This window comes from Neoarius graeffei, chromosome 7, assembly GCF_027579695.1.
Source record: "Neoarius graeffei isolate fNeoGra1 chromosome 7, fNeoGra1.pri, whole genome shotgun sequence".
NCBI classification, from domain to species: domain Eukaryota; kingdom Metazoa; phylum Chordata; class Actinopteri; order Siluriformes; family Ariidae; genus Neoarius; species Neoarius graeffei.
This window is the reverse complement of record NC_083575.1, coordinates 6,625,225-6,648,306: the sequence shown is the minus strand read 5'-3', so window position 1 is coordinate 6,648,306 and position 23,082 is coordinate 6,625,225. Positions and strand designations below refer to the sequence as shown.

The 23,082-nt window shown below is 41.4% G+C and overlaps 1 protein-coding gene across 4 annotated transcripts in view; it reads left to right on the top strand.

Moving 5' to 3' along the window:
- kcnh5b (potassium voltage-gated channel, subfamily H (eag-related), member 5b) overlaps positions 1–23,082 on the top strand; it is a 120,988-nt gene that overhangs the window by 64,268 nt on the left and 33,638 nt on the right. For all 4 annotated transcript variants that reach the window (XM_060925241.1, XM_060925242.1, XM_060925240.1 and 1 more), the window contains exons 7-9: positions 3,344–3,773; positions 15,523–15,722; positions 15,964–16,216. In XM_060925241.1, coding sequence (XP_060781224.1) covers positions 3,344–3,773; positions 15,523–15,722; positions 15,964–16,216 — 883 coding nt within the window. The remainder of the gene's footprint in view (positions 1–3,343; positions 3,774–15,522; positions 15,723–15,963; positions 16,217–23,082) is intronic.

Genomic DNA, 23,082 nt, shown 5'->3' with positions numbered 1-23,082 from the left:
CTGAATCATTCTTCTGTAAAATTATAATTGTTCAATCCTTGGGGGGAAAAAAAAAAGCTCAGCTATTAGAGTGCTTCTTAAAGGCATGATTGCAATCAGATGCAGTTTAGCAATGAGACTGAACAGTAAAATGATTCCATTTGTCCTGTGTCTGCTTGCAGATTATTTTGTAAACTGTGTGCATCAGCGACTCCCAGCGTCTCGCTAATTTTACGACGTGATGAAAGTGTTCATAACAGCCTTCATACTGTATTTATAAAATGTGCAAACACCCTGAGCTCTCTGAATATCCCGTAACACACATGAGATTATTATTTTGCAAAGAATTAATCGGTCATAAACAAGAGCCAGAAATAAATTTCCCCTAAGTGTAAATAATTCATGGAGGAAATATGAGAAGGTTAAAATTTGTTCAGTTTCAGATACACAAATTTGAAACAGTTTTCTTACAAGATGTTCCAAAATGACTGAGATGCTGTCTTTGATGCGTGTAAAGGTTTGCAGCACTGATGGTTTTGGAATGGAATAAATGTGCTGATATTTTACAAAAAGAAAAAAAAATCTAAAATGTTAAAAAAAAAAAAAAAGTCTCCTGCAGCAAGAGTGCAATCCAAAATATAGCACAAAATCAGAAAAATGAAACGTTGAGACATGAATCATTTGAAGTGATATTTGCAAATTTAAATATTTATGCATACTGAAATTATTCTATCCACATTCACTGGATATGAGCAACCATGCGCTCTGATTGGCTACTCTACTACTAGGCTATCAGCTCGTATACAGTGAGTAGAGAAAAACAAAATGGCGGAGCACATAAAGTCAGGTATATCACTTTATTAAGTATTTAAACGAAACAGAAATGGCTAAAAGATTATAGTCTCTCCCTTCCCCGCGCCCTCAAATATCTCCTGTTCCACACTCCAGCCCAGCTGGTGGTGGTAATGCATCTTTAAGTTGGTTTGCCAACCACCAAAAACCCTCAAGAAGAAGAAAATGGCGGAGTGTGTTACTGAACCAGACGAAGACGAAATTAAAATCTCTACTCGAAAACAAAACCACAAAAAAAAAAAATTCACAAATTGCTCCTGTCATTTCACCGGTTTGTTTACATTCTTAGCAGAAATGATTTTATTGGATGTTTTGTAGAAAGTTTTTATTTATTGAATTTGCAAAAAATAGAAATGCTCCGTTTCTCAAAATCCAGTGAATGTAGATAGAATAAAAAAAGTTATTCCACTCAATCTCGTCGTACATGGATTATAGCCAACTCGGTGCTACGCGCCTCGTCAGCTGTCAGCTCATGTACGACTCAATTTCGTGGAATAACTGTTTATATACTAGTGCATCTCAAAAAATTAGAATATTGTTAAAAAGTTCAATATTTTCCATCAGTTATTTAAGAAAGTGAAAATGTTATATATTATAGATTCATTACACATAAACTAAAATGTTTCAAGCATTTTTCTATTTTAATTTTAATCAGTATGGCATACAGTACAAAAACATAAAAAAAAACCTTCTCAAAATATTAGAATATTTCATTTCGAGTTTGAGTAAAACAGTATGAACACGGTGTATCTCTCGGTCTAGTTCAGTACACACAACCACAATCATGGGGAAGACTGCTGGCTTGACTGTTGTCCAGAAGATGATCACTGATGCCCTCCACAAGGAGGGTAAGCCACAAAAGGTCATTGCTGAAAAGGGTGGCTGGAAAAGGTGCACAAGCAACAGGGATGGCCGCAGTCTTGAGAGGATTGTCAAGAAAAGTTGATTCAAGAACTTGGGAGAGCTTCACAAGGAGTGGACTGAGGCTGGTGTCAGTGTATCAAGACCCATCACGAACAGACATCTTCAAGAAAGGGGATACAACTTTCGCATTCCTAATATCAAGCTACTCCTGAGCCAGAGACAATGTCAGAAGTGTCTTATCTGGGCTAAGGAGAGAAAGAAATGGACTGTTGCTCAGTGGTCCGAAGTCCTCTTTTCAGATGAAAGTACATTTTGCATTTAATTTGGAAATCGCGGTTCTAGAGTCTGGAGGAAGAGTGGAGAGGCACAGAATCCAAGGTGTTTGAAGCTCACTGTGAAGTTTCTACAGTCTGTGATGATTTGGGGTGCCATGTCATCTGCTGGTGTTGGTCCACTGTATTTTATCAAGTCCAAAGTCAACACAGTCATCTACCAGGAGATTTTAGAGCACTTCATGCTTCCATCTGCTGACAAGCTTTTTGGAGATGCTGATTTCCTTTTCCAGCAGGACTTAGCACCTACCCACAGTGCCAAAACTGCTACCAAATGGTTTGCTGACCATGATATTACTGTGTTTGATTGGCCAGCCAACTTGCCTGTCCTGAACCTCATAAAGAATCTATGGGGTATTGTCAAGAGGAAGATGAGAAACACCCGACCCAAAAATACAGATACGCTGAAGGCCACAATCAAAGCAACCTGGGCTTCAGTAACACCTCAGCAGTGCCACAGACTGATCACCTCCATGCCACACCGCATTGATACAGTAATTCATGGTAAAGGAGCCCCAACCAAGTATTGAGTGTATAAATGAATATACTTTTCAGAAGTTGGGCATTTCTGTATTGTAAATCATTTTTTGATTGATCTTAGGGAATATTCTAATAATTTGAGATACTGGATTTCTGATTTTCATGAGCTATAAGCCATAATCATCAAAATTAAAACAAAAAAAGGCTTTAAATATTTCACTTTACATGTAATGAATATAGAATATATGAAAGTTTACCTTTTTGAATTAAATTATGAAAAAAAGGAACTTTTTCATGGTATTCTAATTTTTGGAGATGCACTAGTATGTATTATTTAGCTATTTTTACCTCCACCAGTTTGTAGGATGTTATGTTTTTGCCTCTGTTTGTTTGTTTGTCTGTTCCCAACATAACTCAAAAAGTAGTGAATGGATTTGGATGAAATTTGGTGGACAGCTTCAGTATTATCCTCGGTTCAAGTGATTTTGATTTTGATGTTGAAAATATGTGGCTTGGCAGAGTTATGGACTCTACCATGTGGCTTTCCAGTTGTCGCTTGTGATTGTACGTAATACAGATATGTCTCGCTGCTGTACATTGTTTTTCTTCGTTTTGTCCGAAGTGTGTGCAAACTTTTGCGCTTGCACGTTCGGATTTAAAATTTCAAAATTCTCTCTGGCGGAATTGAGCCGAGGACATGAAGCTTGATTCACTGATTGTAAAACCATATTTTTATAAATCTAAGCATTAGTTAAAGTGACATGCGTCATTTAAAAGCAATCAAAAAGAAACGAGTTGAAGATGATTCTCAGTTCCTCCTCCATCGTCTCTTCCAGGGCATCAGCAGTTTGTTCAGCTCTCTGAAGGTGGTGCGTCTGCTGCGTTTGGGCCGCGTGGCGCGAAAGCTGGACCACTATCTGGAATACGGCGCCGCTGTGCTGGTCCTGCTGGTGTGTGTGTTCGGATTGGTGGCCCACTGGCTAGCCTGTATCTGGTACAGCATTGGAGATTACGAGATCATTGACAAGCTCAGTAACACCATCAAGACGGACAGCTGGCTCTACCAGTTAGCCACGACCATCGGCTCGCCGTACCGCTACAACGCCAGCGGCTCTGGCCAATTGGAAGGCGGCCCTGGGAAACACACACTCTACATTACATCCCTGTATTTCACCATGACGAGTCTGACAACCATCGGATTTGGGAACATCGCTCCCACCACTGACGGAGAGAAGATCTTCTCTGTGGCCATGATGATGGTGGGCTGTGAGTGTTTGCATCTCTGTTTACTTCTTCTGCAATGCATATTCCTATATAGAAGGTAATAACACACTCCAGGTCATGCTGTTATCGGAAAATAATCAACAGCAGGGTGGTGTGATGAAGCGGAGTCACTCTTACCACCCCAAAATAGATGATTTTCCAGTAACATCATGTCTGAAAAGTGTTTTATTCTCTTTCTTGCATACTAGAGAAATTAAAATTTTTTTAAATTGACGATCGAACAACACAATTTTTGTCAGCTTATAGTTGTGTTTAACGTTGTGAAACACCCACAGCCTGTTTTCCTTTCTCTTGAAGTTAAAACGCAGTCAGTTTTTCAAGTTGCCGATGAACTCCTCTATCCTGACGGTGTCGGAAAACATGAAGTTCCAGCTTTACCTCTGAAACTGGAGATTCTTTTCGTAAACGTTAACGAAACATCTCCTTACAGAAAACTTCACCGCATCAACGAGTGGACGTTTTTAAAAACGTGTTTTCGTGGAGCATCTCTCATGCAAGTCCTCGTGAGTGAGTTTTACTATCGAAACGATAACATATGAGGATTTGCAGAAAATAAATCAACACCTTCTGACCAGTCAGAATCGAGAGTTCAGTTGCGCTGTGGTGTTATATTTAAAACCGAGACATTTCAATTAGTTTGTCTTTTACTTCCTCGGCTATGAGGCATTGAGGTGTCTTTTAATTCTCAGATCAGATCGATATACTCAATTGCAACGCTCGTCTCTTTCTATTTCTTCTCACAGACACACCCACAATCCGTCAGGTTCCACAGTTCAGGTCGATTTAATTCAATCAGTGGCTGATCGGAGAGAATAGGATGGTGTGCTGAGTAAGCAAATCCGAGCCCACTTACATTACCGAGCCATTTTTAAAGCCGAGCCTTTCTCAGCCACAGCCTCGCATTGAACTGGAGCCATTTTTGGCTGGAGATTATTCGATTTTATAACATGCTGCAGGCACAGGCTGCATGACTCAAGTTTATTCACACCGTATTAGATTTTTAGGATGAAGTCTGGGATAAAATATCTGCATGTCTGCTCTGTGATGAAAACTCCTTGTTTCCAGACGGAGATGAATTTTCAGCATGTTTTCTTTTTCCTCCACTGAATACAAAATTGTAAGAAGGAGTTGTTTGTTTGTTGAGAAAATTTACATACATTTATGAAAAAACATATTAATTATATTGTTTTTTTTTAAAAGATATTTTTTGGGCTTTTTTCACCTTTATTGGATAGGACAGTGTAGAGACAGGAAACGAACAGGAGAGAGAGAGACAGGGAGGGATCGGGAAATGACCTCGGGTCGGAATCGAACCCGGGTCCCCGGATTTATGGTGTGGCGCCTTATCCACCTGAGCCACAACATCCCCGTTAACATTAACATTATCTTAACATGTTATGAATAATTTCCAGCAAAAGTAGGCATAAATTCTCACTCACATTGTGCTCTCTCTCTCTCTCTCTATCTATCTGTCTATATATATATATATATATATATATATATATATATATATGAGAGAGAGAGAAATTTACAGACACTTCCTATGGACATGAAGGTCATAGCAGTATTGGGCTTTCAGTGATTTCTTTGAACTATTATTTTTCTGTGGCACAATGATTGTACAACATACATCTTTAACAGAAAACAAAAGAATTTAGTGCAGAAGTTTTCATTATTTTAGGTTTTTGTATATGAAGAAAAGAAGAAACCTTTTATTCATCACATGCACACTTCAAGCACAGTGAAATTCATCCTCTGCATTTAACCCATCTGAAGCAGTGAACACACACAGAGCAGTGGGCAGCCACACCAGAGCACCCGGGGAGCAGTCAGGGGTTCGGTACCTCGCTCAAGGGCACCTCAGCCCAAGGCCGCCCCACATCAACCTAACTGCATGTCTTTGGACTGTGGGGGAAACCGGAGCACCCAGAGGAAACCCACGGGGAGAACACGCAAACTCCACACAGAAAGGCCCTCGCCAGCCGCTGGGTTCGAACCCGGAACCTTCTTGCTGTGAGGCGACCATGCTAACCACTACACCACCGTGCCGCCATATTTGGTTAAATGTTCCTGAGCAGGTTTCACCTTAACCAGATGCTTTTGGTCGCCATCAACATGCTCCTGGCAGAGTTCTGGTTAGATATTCATCCACTTTTCTTGGCAGAATTCCTTTAAATTTTTTGGTTTCCTGGCATGGACTCAACTGGGTCCGGTTGTTCAAAACATGGTCATCTTTTAACCAGTGGTTAAATCACTATTTAACGTTTTGTTAAATATAAACTACTGTCCTGGCGACTTGTCCAGGGTGTACCCCGCCTTTCGCCCGTAGTCAGCTGGGATAGGCTCCAGCTTGCCTGCGACCCTGTAGAACAGGATAAAGCGGCTAGAGATAATGAGATGAGAGAACCTACTGTTAAACTGTTGCTCAAAACTCCGTTAACCAAGTGGTTAAAGTTAACACATCTCCCAGCCTCCGTTATCTTTTAACCAAGTGGTTTTGTAAACTTCAAAATGGCGTTCATCTTACAGGCGAACGCTGCTGGCATGTATCCAATTGTTAATGCATGCCGTCCAAAACAATTCAGACGAGGACCAAATGAGTTACTTCGATACAGTGACACAGAACTTCGACATCGGTACCGATTTGGTAGAGAATCTCTCCGTTATATATTTGATTTGTTGCAAGAACATTTGGAACGCCCAGCAATGTGAAGAAGCCATGCATTGTCTGTTGAGAAGCAGATGCTCCTTGCCCTTAGATTTTATGCAAGCGGCAGTTTTTCACAAGTCATCGGCGATACAATGAGCATCGAGAATGGTGGGCGTGGGATTGATTTTGACACGGTGTGATGTCATAACCAACTGTTTATGGCTAAACCAATTGGTTTGCTAACGGTATGGTTAAATCAGCTTCAAGAGACAATTTTTTAACGACAGGTTAAAATTTTACCGGATAGTTACAGGTTAACCTGCCATTAAAATAACCATGTTTTGAACAACCGGACCCAGGACTTTGGGAAGGCCTTTCCAAAAGCTTCATGTTAGTCTGCTTTATCCTCCACAACCAGCTTCTTTGATGTGTATTTGTCGTCATTGTCCTGTTGGAACACCCAACTGTGTCCAAGTTTCCACCGTCTCGCTAACGGTTTGAGGTTATGCTGAAGAACGCTGAGGTCGTTCTCCTTTATGATTCCATCCACTTTGTTGAACCATGCTGAACTTCATGGTTGGTGCAGTGTTCTTGGGGTTGAATACCTCACCTTTACTCCTCCAAACATACCACTGGTCTTTGTTGCCAAACAACTCAATCTTTGTCTCATCTGACCATCAAACTTTCCTCCAGAAGGCTTTTTCTTTGTCCGTGTGGTCAGCAGCAAACTTTCACTGAGCTTGAAGGTGTGGATTTTGGAGCAGAGGCTTCTTTCTTTGACAGCAATCTCTCAGTCCATGGTGATGTAAAGCTCTCTGGACTGTAGACAGGGACACTGGTGTTCCGGCAGCTTCCTGTTCATGGCAGGCCCGTGCCTGGGTGGTGCCTGGGTTGTTCCTGACCATCTGAAGCAACTTCCTCTCAACTGAAGGGGACAGTTTGGATCTTGTTCCAGACCTTGACAAAGTGGCTCCACCAAAAAATGACTTGTCAAACAAACTCTTTATGTTGTGCACAGAGAAGCAACCAGCTCGAGTCAGTCAGCATCACAAACAGGAAGTTAAAAGGCCTCGACTGTGGCAAGTTCAAAGATATTTTGGAACTTTCAGCACTCATGAATTAATCATCTAAGTGGGTGTTTGTATAATTTTGACTCTGTTGATTTTCAGAAAACCCAAAATAACTTGTTCAATGTAAGCTTCTGACCAGAACTTGTACATAAACACAGTATAACATACCGTAATATGCTTCCAGGAAACGTGGTTTAATGTCTTCGTTCTATTAGAATTTGAACAAATGAGGTCGATGTGGTTGGACATCATCGCACTTCAGATGAACAGTTGTCAGACAAGATATAAACTCCGCCGCTTGACCTTTGTAACTTTTCTATATAAATAGCTATCCTTAAAAACAGACATTAAAGATGCCATTTGAATAAGAATTATTTACATTATCATTTTTCTAGTCAAAACACAATCAGATTGAAGATTTCGGCTGCATCGCGGTATGATAATTCAAGTTCGAATGAAATTGGAGTCATCTACTCAGTTGGTTAGCAAACTCGCTGCAAGCTTCCCTTTGTTTTGGAAATATATGAATAGATGCTGCTAAATGTTTCATGCTCTGGTCTCGTGGGTGAGTAAATATTACATTCTGATGCCATGAGCGTTCTTTTCAGTATTCATCTTCCTTCCTCTGCTTAAACAATCCCTTCCAATCTCAGCTGTCTGTTTCCCACCAGAGAAACCGCTCGTGTCACGGTAACGATGTCTGTTCTAAAAAGGACATGTTCATGACAAATCATGTCGGCGTGTTGCTGTGGTATGAGAGGAATAAAACATATTGAGTGTGCGGTTATAAGAAAATAGTCCCGAGAAGAAAGACTGGAGCCTCCATCTTTTCCATCACTTGCACTGTCTTCTCTTAGCCTCTTTAGTGGAAGGACAGATAAGGAGGATATAAATGAGGTCTGTACCGCTGTGGACCGGATCGCTTCTGAAAGCGCGAAGCCGAACAGAGATTTAAAGCATCTTTAAGCAACTCCGTATAAATTGCTGTTGCTATCATCGCCCTGCAGCTGTTTATTGTTTGTCAGGATGGCGGTGAGGTCCTTTTAGACCTCATTATCAGCTGCTGCCGTTTACACAAATTCCCGACAGAGTGACTCTGTGTCCTCCTAATGGCTTTCCCACTCAACAAGCAGAGCCTGACATTAACTTAACGCTAAATCTTCCCCTAAACGCTGAAACGACATTCCTACATGCAGGCGTGCGTACACACACGCACGCACGCATGCGCGCGCTCACACAGCGTCCTGACTGTCAACGCATCAGCACACACCTTATTCTCTATGACTCATGAATCTGTCCAGGAATACTCTTCTCACTCCTGAAAAATGATTGTGATGAATAAACCAGCTCTCACTTGTGTGTGTTTTTTCTATCAGTTTCTGGCTTATTTTAATACAGTGAAACACACAAAGCAGAAGGTCGACTCTTTAATTATGTATCACACTGCTTTAGTCTCTGTTTAGTCATTTTTTTTACTTCACGCTGCTCACTGCAAATACAATGATTGTGCATGTTATAGGGCTGAGTGCAAAAGATTGCACACCCTGAGGATCGACGAGACATTAAGTGTGTGTGGTTCCTCAGAGGTTCCTTCAGCACCACAAGGAACAAATTATTTCCAAGGAAAAAAAATGTAATTGCTGTGAATTTAATTTCTGAATATAATGAATTTGCATCCCTCCCTTGGACTTTTTATTGCTGCCTACAATCTTATTCATTTCCTCTGACGAGCCTTGAGTGTTGTTCTTCCAACTTCAGACGAACTTCGTCCTTGATGATTACTGTATCACTCATTTAGAACTGGAATCTCTCTTTTACTGGGACAGTACAGAATGTACAGAAGCCACACCTCCTTCACAGAAATTGGCATATACAGAGGCCATGCCTCTTTCACTGGGACTGACGTATACAGAGGCCACGCCTCCTTCACTGGGACTGCCTTATACAGAGGCCACGCCTATTTCACTGGGATTGGCAGAAACAAAAGCCATGCCTCCTTAACAGAAATTGGCATGTCCAGAGGCCATGCCTCTTTCACTGGGAGTGGCAGAGACAGAAGCCACGCCTCCTTCACTGGGACTGATGTATACATAAGACATGCCTCCTTCACTGGGACTGCTATATACAGAGGCCACACCTCCTTCCCAGAAACTGGCATATACAGAGGCCATGCCTCCTTCACTGGGACTGCCATATACAGAGGCCACGCCTGTTTCACTGGGATTGGCAGAAACAAAAGCTATGCCTCCTTAACAGAAATTGGCATATACAGAGGCAATGCTTCTTTCACTGGGACTGATTTGTGCAGAGGCCACGCCTCCTTCACTGGGAGTGGCAGAGACAGAAGCCACACCTCCTTCACAGAAACTGGTATATACAGAGGCCATGCCTCCTTCACTGGGACTGGCATATACAGAGGCCACGCCTCCTTCACTGGGACTGGCATGTACAGAGGCCACGCCTCCTTCACTGGGACTGGCATATACAGAGGCCACGCCTCTGTGGGTGCATTTGGGTAATTGAGTGATCAATCTCATTAAATCAGTCTCATTAAATCTGAAGGTTAATAATTAAATTGAATCAGTCTCATTTGAATTATTTAAATTGAATCAGTCTCATATCATTAAATCACTCATGGAATCAGTCTCATTAATCAATACCATTAATTTTGGTGCTTAATAATAAATTACCAAACAGCCAAATTATGGTATATTCCAAATTATTATGATCACTTACCATATTACATAAACTATATGCACCTTTTAGAATTCTTGGAGATTGGGGACTTCAAAGATATTGTTAGACACAACAAATAAAGACACAGTTTCAATAATAAATGAATTTATTATAACAAAGATAAAAATGAATAATAGCAGATGAAATATATACAAACAGTGAGGTGTGTGTGTGTGTGTGTGTGTGTGAGAGAAAGGCCCTATGTTGTGAGCAGAAGGCTAGCGTGGGATGCTAGCTAGGTATGTCTGTGTGTGTGTGGGGGAGGAGTGCCACGTGTTAGAGACAAAAGATTAGCTCTGTGTAGCTAACTCCACGTGGTGGAGGCCTTGTGATCCCTTGAGACAATAATTAGCCCTGGAGGCTAATGGAACCAAAAGAATTAGCCGTGTGTTTAGCTAAGGTGTTTGTGAGGCCTGTGACCACATGTTTCTAAGTAACAAAGGACTAGCCGGTAGTTAACCCACTAGCTCATAACAATACTGAATCCACTGAAATCTTGATGCGGTCAAGATGTATAAGGAAATTAAATATGTTAGTATGGAATAAAGAGAAGCATGCACAGCCTATCTATTAAAACAATTTAGAGATTAAAGCAAAACAGAACAATCAACAATTCAACACGCTGCGTGTCTATAGTGTAACAATTAAACGTGAGTTTAAATTCACACTACTTCAATAAAAGCTAATTCCTAAGACTAGGTTTTGCCCAAAATTTGCCAGTCTTACTTAGTATCTTGCCTTTAGCAAGATTATGAAGAGATTTTCCGAGACTTTGGAGGTTCGCCGTTGTGGAGCACGTGAGTCGATTCCGTGAGCAGAGAGCTTCTTGATCCGACGCAGTCGCTCGTGATGAAAAGAAAGTCTCTGATTAAATACTGTGCACAGCTTTTGAGTTAAAAAGGATTCAATCGCTTCTCAACTTTAAAATAACTGCCGGGTTGCAGTGTTGTACGTACTTATAAGGAACAAATGAAAAACCGGTTGTAACTCAAGCTGAGTTTAAAATTGCGCGATCTTAGAGTCTACCGTGGCCAAAGGTAAACAGAGAAAAGCGTGAAACTCTGATTCTTGCAAGAAAGAAAAAAGACGTCTTTTTGGGTTTGCTCGGGTGGAGCGAGCGATTCCTCCTTGTGTCCGTGTTGAATCATGGCGCCAAAAGAGGCGGAACTAGGAGTTCCCGGATTTCTTATGCCTTCATGTAGGATGTGACGTTGATGATCCCGCCCCCGCATGACTCAGGTCAACGCGGAAGTGGGCTGATGGGAAATGTATTTTCTTAGAGAGACGGGCTGTTGTAGTTCTTAGACGGACTGTGTACCTACACCTCCTTCACTGGGACTGGCATATACAGAGGGGACACCTCTTCAACAGAAATAGAGGCCACACCCACTATACATAATTTTAGGGCATAAAAAAACCCCAAACAGCCAGTGGGTGGCTTTAAAAGTGCACTGATTTGCATGCAGCTTCATGATGTCAGTGTGTTTGTGTCTCTCTGGAGGGTAAATCGATCTGCTTTTGTGGAAATAAAATAATGAACAACTGCAGCAATACTAAAGTCTGACACAGTGTCACATATGAGTGCAATGATTTTATATGCTATTTTTTGCACATGTAGATCTCCAGTTGAGCATCATATTTTCTTGTCATCAGTGTGTTTTGTTGATCAAACATTCTGTTTTATGTTCATTCGACAATACGGCAGTAATCCCGTTTTAGTGTGAGACATAGTCAGTATTGTAGCAATGAGCAGAAACATCGATTCTGGTTTATTCTGACGTGCAGTCGTATTATTTTTGTCCTGTACAGAAGCCAAGGTACCTAATTTTAATTCACTGATGTAAGTCATGAAAGTACGGAACAGGAGGTTCGAGGGGAAAAATGCCATCATGCAGCTGTTTTACAATGTCTGAATATAAAACATAAGGCAAAGTCAACAGAAATAGATTTAGAAGGTTGTGTGGGCAGTTTTTAAAGCAAAAGGTGGACATAGGAGAGAATATTTAGGTCACAGTTGTAGGCTTTTGAACTGACGCCATTTTGATTAATCTTTGCAATCGGTCATCGTTGCTATTTGACCGTTTGTTACTTTCAGTAATGAAGTAAAATCTGTAAAACCTGACAAACTAAATGCATAATGCGTGAAACTAAAGTGATACAAACCTGCATTTTGCAGGTGCACTATCAACTCGTTCATGGGGACGCTCCACATCAACAGGAAAAAAAAACCGTGAAATTGTTGATGTGATGAGCTTTTTTTTCTGGAAACAGTTTTCTTGTAGAACTCTCCACAATGAGTGCTTTGTAATAGTCAGAGATGAAGCTGTAACTTTTTAATCATTAACTGCAAGAGAGAGATGAAAGAGAGGTTGGCGAGGGATGATGGTTTATAGCTGCTCTAACATAAGCGATAAATTGTTTCTCTGATGTTCCACAACATTAACTATAAATGGATCAAATATATGGAATATGTTATTCTTTAATAAATAAAAGAAATGGTAATTGTTGGCAAGTTGTTCTGGTGGAGGCGGAATAATAACTCGAATTGTGCTGTTCTAGGAAAATAGTAAACCGCAGTAACTCCGCTTCATCACACCAACCTGTCATTGATTACACTGGGGAACACAATTTTTGTTGAGTTAGGTCTGACAGCTGTTTTTAACTAATTTTTGGGTGCGGAATCCACAACTGATCTCAGTTTTTCTCTATCACGTCAAGTTTTTGAACTATAGGATCCCTGTTTTCTTAAAAAATATGAAAAATACTGTACTTAACAGATATGTGCTTGTTTTATAAAAATTTACATATATTGGCATACAATGAAATATGAAAGAAACAGGCATGACTGCAATGTTTATTTAACATTATGTTTTTACAAAGGATATGGCTACTGTAATTATAATTGGGTGCAAGAAGAAGAAGAAACCTTTGTCACATGCACACTTCAAGCACAGTGAAATTCATCCTCTGCATTTAACCCATCTGAAGCAGTGAACACACGCACACATACACCCAGAGCAGTGGGCAGCTACACTAGAGCGCCCGGGGAGCAGAACCTCGCTCAAGGGCACCTCAGCCCAAGGCCGCCCCACGTCAACCTAACTACATGTCTTTGGACTGTGGGGGAAACCGGAGCACCCGGAGGAAACCCACGCAGACACGGGGAGAACATGCAAACTCCACACAGAAAGGCCCTCGCCGGCCGCTGGGTTCGAACCTGGAACCTTCTTGCTGTGAGGCGACAGCGCTAACCACTACACCACCGTGCCGCCTGTGCAAGTAGTTAAGGTAAAAATTTATGTTTATAGCTCTTTCTGGAGTGTTCAACTTGAGGACTATCGCGTTTGATGCTCCAACAATAGTCAGCCATCATATGTACATCCCATCTACCCTGATAACGTTCTTCCATAACCTCCAAATAGTCTTACTACAGTGGAATTTTGCTTATCTGGAGGGTAAGCTGTGGAGAAAAAACTTGACGTGCTAGAAAAAAAAACTGACTGCAATTTTGGAATCAGCATGCCAATTTTAGTTTTATTCAGCATAAAAATCTAACTCAACAGAAAATTTTTTTCAAATTGTTCCCCAGTGTTATTTTCCTCCAACAGCACATCCTGAAGCGTTTTATTCCTTTTATACTACAGAGATTTTCCAAGGTGAACAATTTTTACATTTATCACCAAAACGTCATGCTTTTTATTCATTTCTCAAGAGCACAGAGTAGTGTACAGAGATTCCCGTGGACTGTTTTCATACATGTCAACCTTTGGTCAATCAAACCTGTATAACCAACCTCCAAAATCCGTATTTCCCTTATAAAATCCGTATAAGATGCAAATTAAAATAATTTACCTAAAATTTGAATGATAATTAACAATGATATATCCCAGTTACTTTTTATTCAATATTAATAACAATAAACCTTCAGAATGAATACAAAGCTCCAATGTTTGACAAAAACACAAAGTGTTATCAGCGTAGTTACGAAGGAAATACTTCGTTGTTTGGAGACAGGTTTCACCGAGCGGCTATTATGCGCGAGACTTCATATTAGCCACAAAGTCAGGAAAATCTGTTCGTAAAATTACGTTATAATGACCAAATACAATGAAAAGTATTTTTCCAGTCTCACCTGTGAAAGGTAATCCCATGTGATCTCGTTTGGACGGTAAACCTGTTGGTACAGTTAAACGCAGCACATGAATGAGGCATCTTTATTCTCGGCCAGAGACGGCTGAAGAATCTCCACTTTGCCACATCCAATATGGCGGCGAGGATGACGTATGAGTCTACGCAGAAGGCGGCGTCTATGTTTATATGTCTATGACTTCATGGTTGGCGGGATTCTCGCAATGCGGTGTGCGCATGATCAAAAGTGGAACGAAGTCTCGCTACCACAAAACGCGCGATTTCATAAGACTCTTTACTGGCTGTCTGTTGTGTACAGTACGTTTGTAAATGTTATGCGTTCTTTTATCATCGTGGGAATTGATTATAGCTCTAAATAAATATTGAAGTTTTTTTTAAAGAATCCGTATAACTTTATTTATACGCCCGTATACTACGTTTATTGAATCAAATCCGTATAAAATACGGACATTCCGTATAGGTTGACATGTATGTGTTTTGCGAAACACAGGGCTCGAACGAGAGAGCACAAAAGTACATCTTACACAGGAAGCGTTCAGAACTGGAGAAATCCATCCATGGCCTTCCAGAGGCACAGTAGAAACCTTTTTATTGGGTACTAATGTGAAGATTAATGAGGAGCATGTGTGAATAATGATCACAAGGAGTCTGAAAACTGAATCACTCTGCTTTTTTTTTTTTCCTGTATTTGTTTGTCACGAGAGGCCCTGGAGTTTGTAGAACTATTTCAGGTAATGTTGCTATGGAGAAGATGAGCTTGATGGTGGTGATTAATGCGAGGCAGTCATGTTTCCCATGGAGATAAAGTTTGAACAGTTGCACGTTCCTTCAAATCAGGTTCAAAAATTTTTCCACACAAACCACATCTTCGTGTTTTCTCAGCAGAACGTCTCAGGAGCCCCATGTGAAAGCTTTTTTTGTGAGGGTTGGAATATTAACACTGAACATTTTGCCTCATGTCATTAAAAATAGCCTTTAAAAAAAAAATCACGAACACACCCCTTTCTTGAGAGGACAATAAGGGTTTTGTGCTATTAATATTTTACATCCACAAATCGAACAGTTTGGCAAAAAAGAGGAACAAATCCATGTTGTATTCAAGTCTCAAAATTGATCTGTCCTTCAGCTCTTCTCTACGCCACAATCTTTGGAAACGTCACCACCATCTTCCAGCAGATGTACGCCAACACCAACCGCTACCACGAGATGCTGAACAACGTGAGGGACTTCCTGAAGCTTTACCAGGTGCCCAAAGGTCTGAGCGAGCGCGTGATGGACTACATCGTCTCCACGTGGTCCATGACCAAAGGCATAGACACCGAGAAGGTGAGACGTGAGGGCTGAGGGAAGAAATTAAAGCCATTAGACACAGACTTCAGAGCTGTCGAGGTTAAGGAAAGAGATTCTGGAAAGTCTTTATTGTGTGAATAAATGTCGGAAATGTTTTTTGATCATAAGCCAGTAATCATATTCTCAAACTTTTCATCGCTCCATGATTTTGTAGTTTGTGAGAAATAACTTCCCTCTGTGGCAGTAGATGTGAGCAGACCTCTTCGCGTGTCTACAGGTGCTGTCCATCTGTCCCAAAGACATGCGTGCGGACATCTGCGTCCACCTGAACAGGAAGGTGTTTAACGAGCACCCTGCGTTCCGACTGGCCAGCGACGGCTGCCTGCGCTCGTTAGCCGTGGAGTTCCAGACCATCCATTCGGCTCCCGGAGACCTGATATTCCACGCCGGGGAAAGCGTCGACACGCTGTGCTTCGTCGTGTCTGGGTCACTCGAGGTCATCCAGGACGACGAGGTCATTGCCATATTAGGTAAGTACGACTCTGATCGGCCTGAATGAAAAGAGAAAGTTGCAGGATTCTTCATGGATTTTATTTTTGGATTTTTCACCCCCCCACATCGTTAATGTTGCATTGATTGCATTTCCATTTGATAGCTCTTGTCTGCTTAAAGGCCACCCCGGTTCCAATCAGAAACCTCATTGAAACTGACACTATAAGCGCTAACTCAAATCATCATGAGACTGGAGTCGTATAGAGCATTAATCACGTCCCATGGGAGGCCCAGGGCCTCAGGAGGAGGCAGGAGAGACAATAACTCCTGCTGGGATGATGGAGAGAACGGCAGAACGGCTCTGCGGGGAGCGGCACAGCAGGGACTGGAATGGCAAAAACTCCGCTCGCTTGTCGCGGTCGTTTTTATTCAGTTATGCCACATCTCAGTGTTTTGCCACCTGGCTCCTTGTTGCTGGGTTACTTTTTGACATTTAACTAACTTGCAGATCGGGCGCAGATTCAAAAAATGTTCGGTCAGTCGAGATCTGACGCTTAGCAAGTTCGGTTCTCAACTGTGTAACGAATAAAACACTCTGTGTCATGCTGTAATAGGAAAGTAATCAGCGATGGGATAGAGTGACAAAGCATAGTTCTTGTTCCCACCCTGAAGTGTTTTTTTCCAGTTACTCCATAGCAATTGCTCAACAATTACATTTTTTGTTTTTGTTCAAGAACGAAATGCCCATTTTATAGTATGTTCAGTAAAGTTAAAGCAGCTATAAACAGTTCTCTTTTTGTTGAAAAGAAAAAAAATGCTTTTTTTAACCAAGAAATTGCAAAAAGCACAAATTTCTCTGTCCATCTTAGCAAGTGAAAATATCTTCAATATAGTTGAATTTATCTCATATTACCAGTCATAAGATAACTGAATTTAGTATAAATACGGAGGTGATAATAGGAAATCACGCACGCTGACTGGTTGAGAAATTCAGACTATTTCTCGATAATCACCTCCAGCAACTCGGCAAAATGGCAGCCAATTGCTTCGTCACTGTCAGTGAGGAAGAATTACAAATTATGAAAGAAAACGCTGTTCTAAAACTGTTCAAAGGGAAGGTGGAATTATGATTTATTTTATCGATTTCAAAACCAAGTATTTTATGTGACTCGGCAGAGATAAGTGATACAAGTTTGCGCGCATTACATTTTGCATGCCGCTTTTGAAGATGAAAATAAATGTTTTTGTTTTTTTTGTATAATTTAAAAAAAATAATCGCCTGTGTATTTATACTAAAACAATTATCTGCCTCCGGCTCAGTGATGATATTCACTACGCTTTTGGCGAATAATTGTTATATAAAACGATTAAACATATTTTTTTAATTTGTTCAAATGTCGAGAAACATTTTCCGTTCAATGATCTAATATTTGGTTTATTGGAATCTAATATCAAAGGAAACCTGAGGTTATTGAAGATAATTGCACGTACGAAGATGTCAACTTTCTCGTGGCGGAAAACTTACCGACTTACTGCTGTGTCCCTCCAGCCAGAATTGATCAATCACACAATCAATCAATCAATCAATCAGTTAATTAATGAATTGCGATTTGAATTCATATGGAATCAATTTTGTGCCAAAATGTTCATACAATACTTTTGAAATATCAAACAAAAACGACAAATCAAAATACAAAAAAATAAAGTTAATTTTTTTAGACTGGCAAACAAATTATTCGTGTAATCGTGCAAAATATCAGTCTATTACTCTTCAGAAACCTTTTATTTTTGTTCCGCGTCTTTCTCAGTTTTGTTTGACGTAATTTATTTTGGTTGCGATTCCAGCTTTCTCGTTTGCGCTCCCTGACTTTTTGCTTGCAGTTTTGGCACAAACGTCCCGTGTGGGTGGGCTGTCCAGGAATGCATTCCCATTGGGGAACTTGTGTTTGACTGACAGCTACGCTCAGCCATTCCCCTTGAAGCTGTTGCGGCCATTTCCTACTCGGATTCTGGCGGACTGTTTGACGAGTGACCGATCCATTGACGGTAAACAAGGATCGAGTGGACTTCAGTGGTGACTATGATATTGAATTAATTCAACAAAGTGTAAGTGCGGGACAGATGTGTTGTATGTGTTGCAGTAGTACACATTATGCAGGTGTTTCGTGGCAAGTCAAATGTTAGCCTTAGCTCCACTACCCAATATAATAGCTGTCTTGCTAACGTTAAACACACCTGCATAATGTGTACTACTGCAGCACATACAACACGTTTGTCCCGCACTTACACTTTGTTGAATTAATTCAATATCATAGTCGCCACTGAAGTCCACTCGATCCTTGTTTACCGTCAATGGATCGGTCACTCGTCAAACAGTCCGCCAGAATCCGAGTAGGAAATGGCCGCAACAGCTTCCGGGGGAATCGCTGAGCGTAGCTGTCAGTCAAACACAAGTTCCCCAATGGGAATGCATTCCTGGACAGTCCACCCACACGTGAAGTTTGTGCCAAAATTGCAAGCAAAAAGTCAGGGAGCGCAAACGAGAAAGCTGGAATCGCAACCAAAATAAATTACGTCAAACAAAACTGAGAAAAACACAGAACAAAAATAAAAGGTTTCTGAAGAGTAATAGACTGATATTTTGCACGATTACACAAATAATTTGTTTGCCAGTCTAAAAAAAATTGACTTTTTTTTTTTTTGTATTTTGATTTGTCGTTTTTGTTTGATATTTCAAAAGTATTGTATGAACATTTTGGCGCAAAATTGATTCCATAAATTCAAACCAGAAACAGAAGTAATCAGCACACACTGTATCTCATTTCTCAGCTTTTTGTTTCTCTCCTTTAGCTGCGTATATGCTTGCAACAGAAAGCTGGAGCAGACTGTTTAAACTCTGGGCCTCATCTGAAATTGTGTCCTACTGCTCGAAATAGTGCACTAATACATCCAGTACTGACACTGAAACTTTTCACATAGTGCTTGTTACAGTAGTGTGCAGTTTATAGAATCTGGGCTTTGTCTTATTTCTGTTTTCCTTCTTTTTGACTCTTGATATGATCTCGAGTCGTGACATCGCATGGCCACTCTTAACAGAGAACAGGTCCGGACTGAAACGAAATAATGCCTCATTTTTCACCCTAAGGCACCTAGTTGAGGTTTCAGAGACGCAGCATGTTGCACTCGTGTCTTTAGTGAATGAAATGATGGCACTCAGGCCAAGTTTACATTAGACCGTATCTGTCTCGTTTTCTTCGCGGATGCACTGTCCGTTTACATTAAACCGCCTGGAAACGTCGGGAAACGGGAATCCGCCAGAGTCCACGTATTCAATCCAGATCGTGTCTGATCCGGTGCTGTGTAAACATTGAGATACGCGGATACGCTGTGCTGAGCTCTAGCTGGCGTCGTCATTGGACAACGTCACTGTGACATCCACCTTCCTGATTCGCTGGCGTTGGTCATGTGACGCGACTGCTGAAAAACGGCACGGACTTCCGCCTTGTATCACCTTTCATTAAAGAGTATAAAAGTATGAAAATACTGATGCAAATACTGCCCATTGTGTAGTTATGATGGTCTTTAGGCTTGCCATCCTTCCACTTGCAAGTGGTAAGTGACTTGCGCACAGCGGCTCAGTCCCGAATCACTGCTCGTGCACTTCACTCGCGCGCTCTGTGAGCTGCGCAGGGCCGGAGTGCGCACCCTCCAGAGGGCACTCGCTGTTCGGGGCGGAGTGATTTGGAGCGCAGCCGCTGAGGAGGAAGCGATGAGCCGCACTGACACATTTCAACTTACGTGCCGAATTAGTCATGTGATTAGCGTAGCCGTGTATTGGCGTTGCTGTGTGCACGCGAATCGTGTATTGGCGTTGCTGTGTGCACACTAATCGTTTTTAAAAACGTTAATCTGATGATCCGCTGATACGGTCTAATGTAAACCCCACCTCAGTTCATCATATGATTCATTATGAAACACATGCCTTGTGTGCTCGTTGTACTGGCTAATTTGTCTTTCATTGAAGAATTGTGACAAAAAAAAGACACGCTTATCAGTTCCGCATTGATGGACAATAAGACACTGACGCTTTAACATGGAAAAAAATTTACATAATATTCACATTACTGCAAAGATCATCAATCAACCAGGACATGTTTGCTGTCTTGAGTTTCCTTCCTTTATTTGGAGCTTTGCACTGGAGCTACAAGGCTAATGTAGCTAACAGCGACCCAGAACCGTGTAACTACAGTCCCTTTTCGTGGATTTATCAGCTCACTCACTTCAAGCCGTTTTGCATTTTTCGTCCGTCTGTTTCCAATGTCATGTTTTTAAAGACGGTTTATAGCGATTTATAAACATAACTAACGTTTCATGGCTGTTCCACAACAAATAAAAGTAACTATACGTGAATAAAAAGTACAATGTCATTTGTTAAACATAGAGTGAGATTAAAGATCAACTGCCTTTTTCAAGAGTAGGTCATAAAAAGAATTTTCCCCGACACCCAGTTGTTTTTGTTGAGTGACTGAAAGCTACTGAATTCGAATCACAGACTTCCAATTGTATTAGGATTTTTTTAAATAGAACAATTCATGAATTTCAAACCACGTGGCTCTAAATTCTCCACTATTTTTTTCCTGCTTCACCATGACCCAATTTAAGATACTACATCACGCATCCCATGGTGGGCTTTCCCCGTTCACACAAGGCATTGTGGGATACAAATTTGAAACGGGAGAGAAAAACGGAGGACACAAATGAAACGTGAAAGACCGACTACAGTAACGGAAAGCGAGAAGAAAAGACGTTATGTTATATATGAAGGAAAGGAAACGCAGGACCAAACTAATAAATATGGGCGCTCAGCGAGCACCTCGGTGTGATCAGCTGTTCGTTTAGCGACAGAATGATGGAACCGTCAGTGCACGCTCAAAGGGAAACCTGTAGATGGCAGTAATGCGACACTGTGGATGCCAGCTGCCGTAAAACCCAAAAGAAGAAGAAGGTAAACCTGCGCATGCGCACACGGACTTCCTCTGTCTGCTTGACTGCACAAAGCAAGCGCCTTCATGCACATTTGCTTTAATCCCCTCAAATTAAATAACTTCCCAGCCACAGAATGGCCTGATATTTTGTGAGATATTACAGAAATAAACAGATATCACAATCACCACATTTCAGACGGAACTAAATTTCACAGATTTTATGAAACCGAAAGGCCGTCTAGCTTTAATAAATAAAACATTTCAGCATTTTGCAGTGGTGTAAGAGGAATAAAACATTCATAATCAACGTCACGACAGTAATGGTACCTCTGTTTCGTCACAGCACCCTGCTGTTGATTGTTTTCCTGTAACAGCAGCGCACAGAGTGTTTTTTTTTTTTTTTTTTTGTTCGTTACATGCAGTAGCTACTGCAGGACGATAAATTAGCGACGCCAAATGCAACGCAGTGTTCAGGTAGCTGTTGCAAATCAACACGCTGTTTAAATGTCTTCGTGACGGATAGCTCTTTAGAGTCTATACTTCCTGTGGATCGAAGTGTCTGTGAACATCTGAGCAGAGAATCATTCACAAATCCTTTTCTCTTCATCGCTCTGTCACTCGGGCTGCAAATGCGTCCCGCTGAGCACTGAATGGCTTCTCTGGCTGCTCCGGCTTGTTCCTGTCCAAGGCCGATCCATGCTGAGAGGAACGCACCGTCACCGAGTTGTGCTAATGGGATCGTGTCCCTTTATTTCTTCAGTCTGATATTTTAAGGACACTTGTGAAAGGCCTGATCTGCACTGCAGGCTAATCCGAGGATAGACTGCGCTTGGTTAGTGTCATGGTTCAATAAAGGTCATGACTCGGAATACCTTCAGATGGCAAATAGCACACGATTTTACACTTCTGATCCCTTTGGACTGCCAACAGTTTATGAATTTACTATATGAGACCATGTTTTTAAAAATCAACACCATGAACACCAATTTTTTTTTTTAATTTCTATGAACAGTCTCTTTGTCCGGCACGGTGGTGTAGTGGTTAGCGCTGTCGCCTCACAGCAAGAAGGTCCGGGTTCGAGCCCCGGGGCCGGCGAGGGCCTTTCTGTGTGGAGTTTGCATGTTCTCCCCGTGTCCGCGTGGGTTTCCTCCGGGTGCTCCGGTTTCCCCCACAGTCCAAAGACATGCAGGTTAGGTTAACTGGTGACTCTAAATTGAGCGTAGGTGTGAATGTGAGTGTGAATGGTTGTCTGTGTCTATGTGTCAGCCCTGTGATGACCTGGCGACTTGTCCAGGGTGTACCCCGCCTTTCGCCCGTAGTCAGCTGGGATAGGCTCCAGCTCGCCTGCGACCCTGTAGAAGGATAAAGCAGCTAGAGATAATGAGATGAGATGAGTCTCTTTGTCTGAGAATCTCTAAGCCATCCATCCATCGGTCACTCTATCCATTTGGCATGTGTCTACATTTCTTCTACACACCCTTCCATCCATTTGCACATGCCGTATATCTATCCATTTGTTATCTGTCCATCCATCGATTGACTCATCCATCCTGTCCATTTACCCAATTGTCTCTGCATCCATTCTTCTTCCCATCCATCTATCCGTTCATTCATTCATCTGTCCAATTGCCCATCTGTCTAAACATCCATTCTTTTACCCATTCTGTCATCCATCCATCCATCCATCCATCCATCCATCCATCCATCCATTCTTGTTTGCATCCATTCTTCTACCCATCCATCCACCCATCCATTCAACTATTTTCCCAACTGTTTAAACATCCATTCTTCTTCCCAACCATCCATCCATTCATCCCCTAATCAATTTACCAATCTTTCCATCCATCTGTCTGTCAATTGTTTGTTTGACCCATCAGTCTGTTTACCTCTTCCTAGATATCCATTCTTCTACACATCTT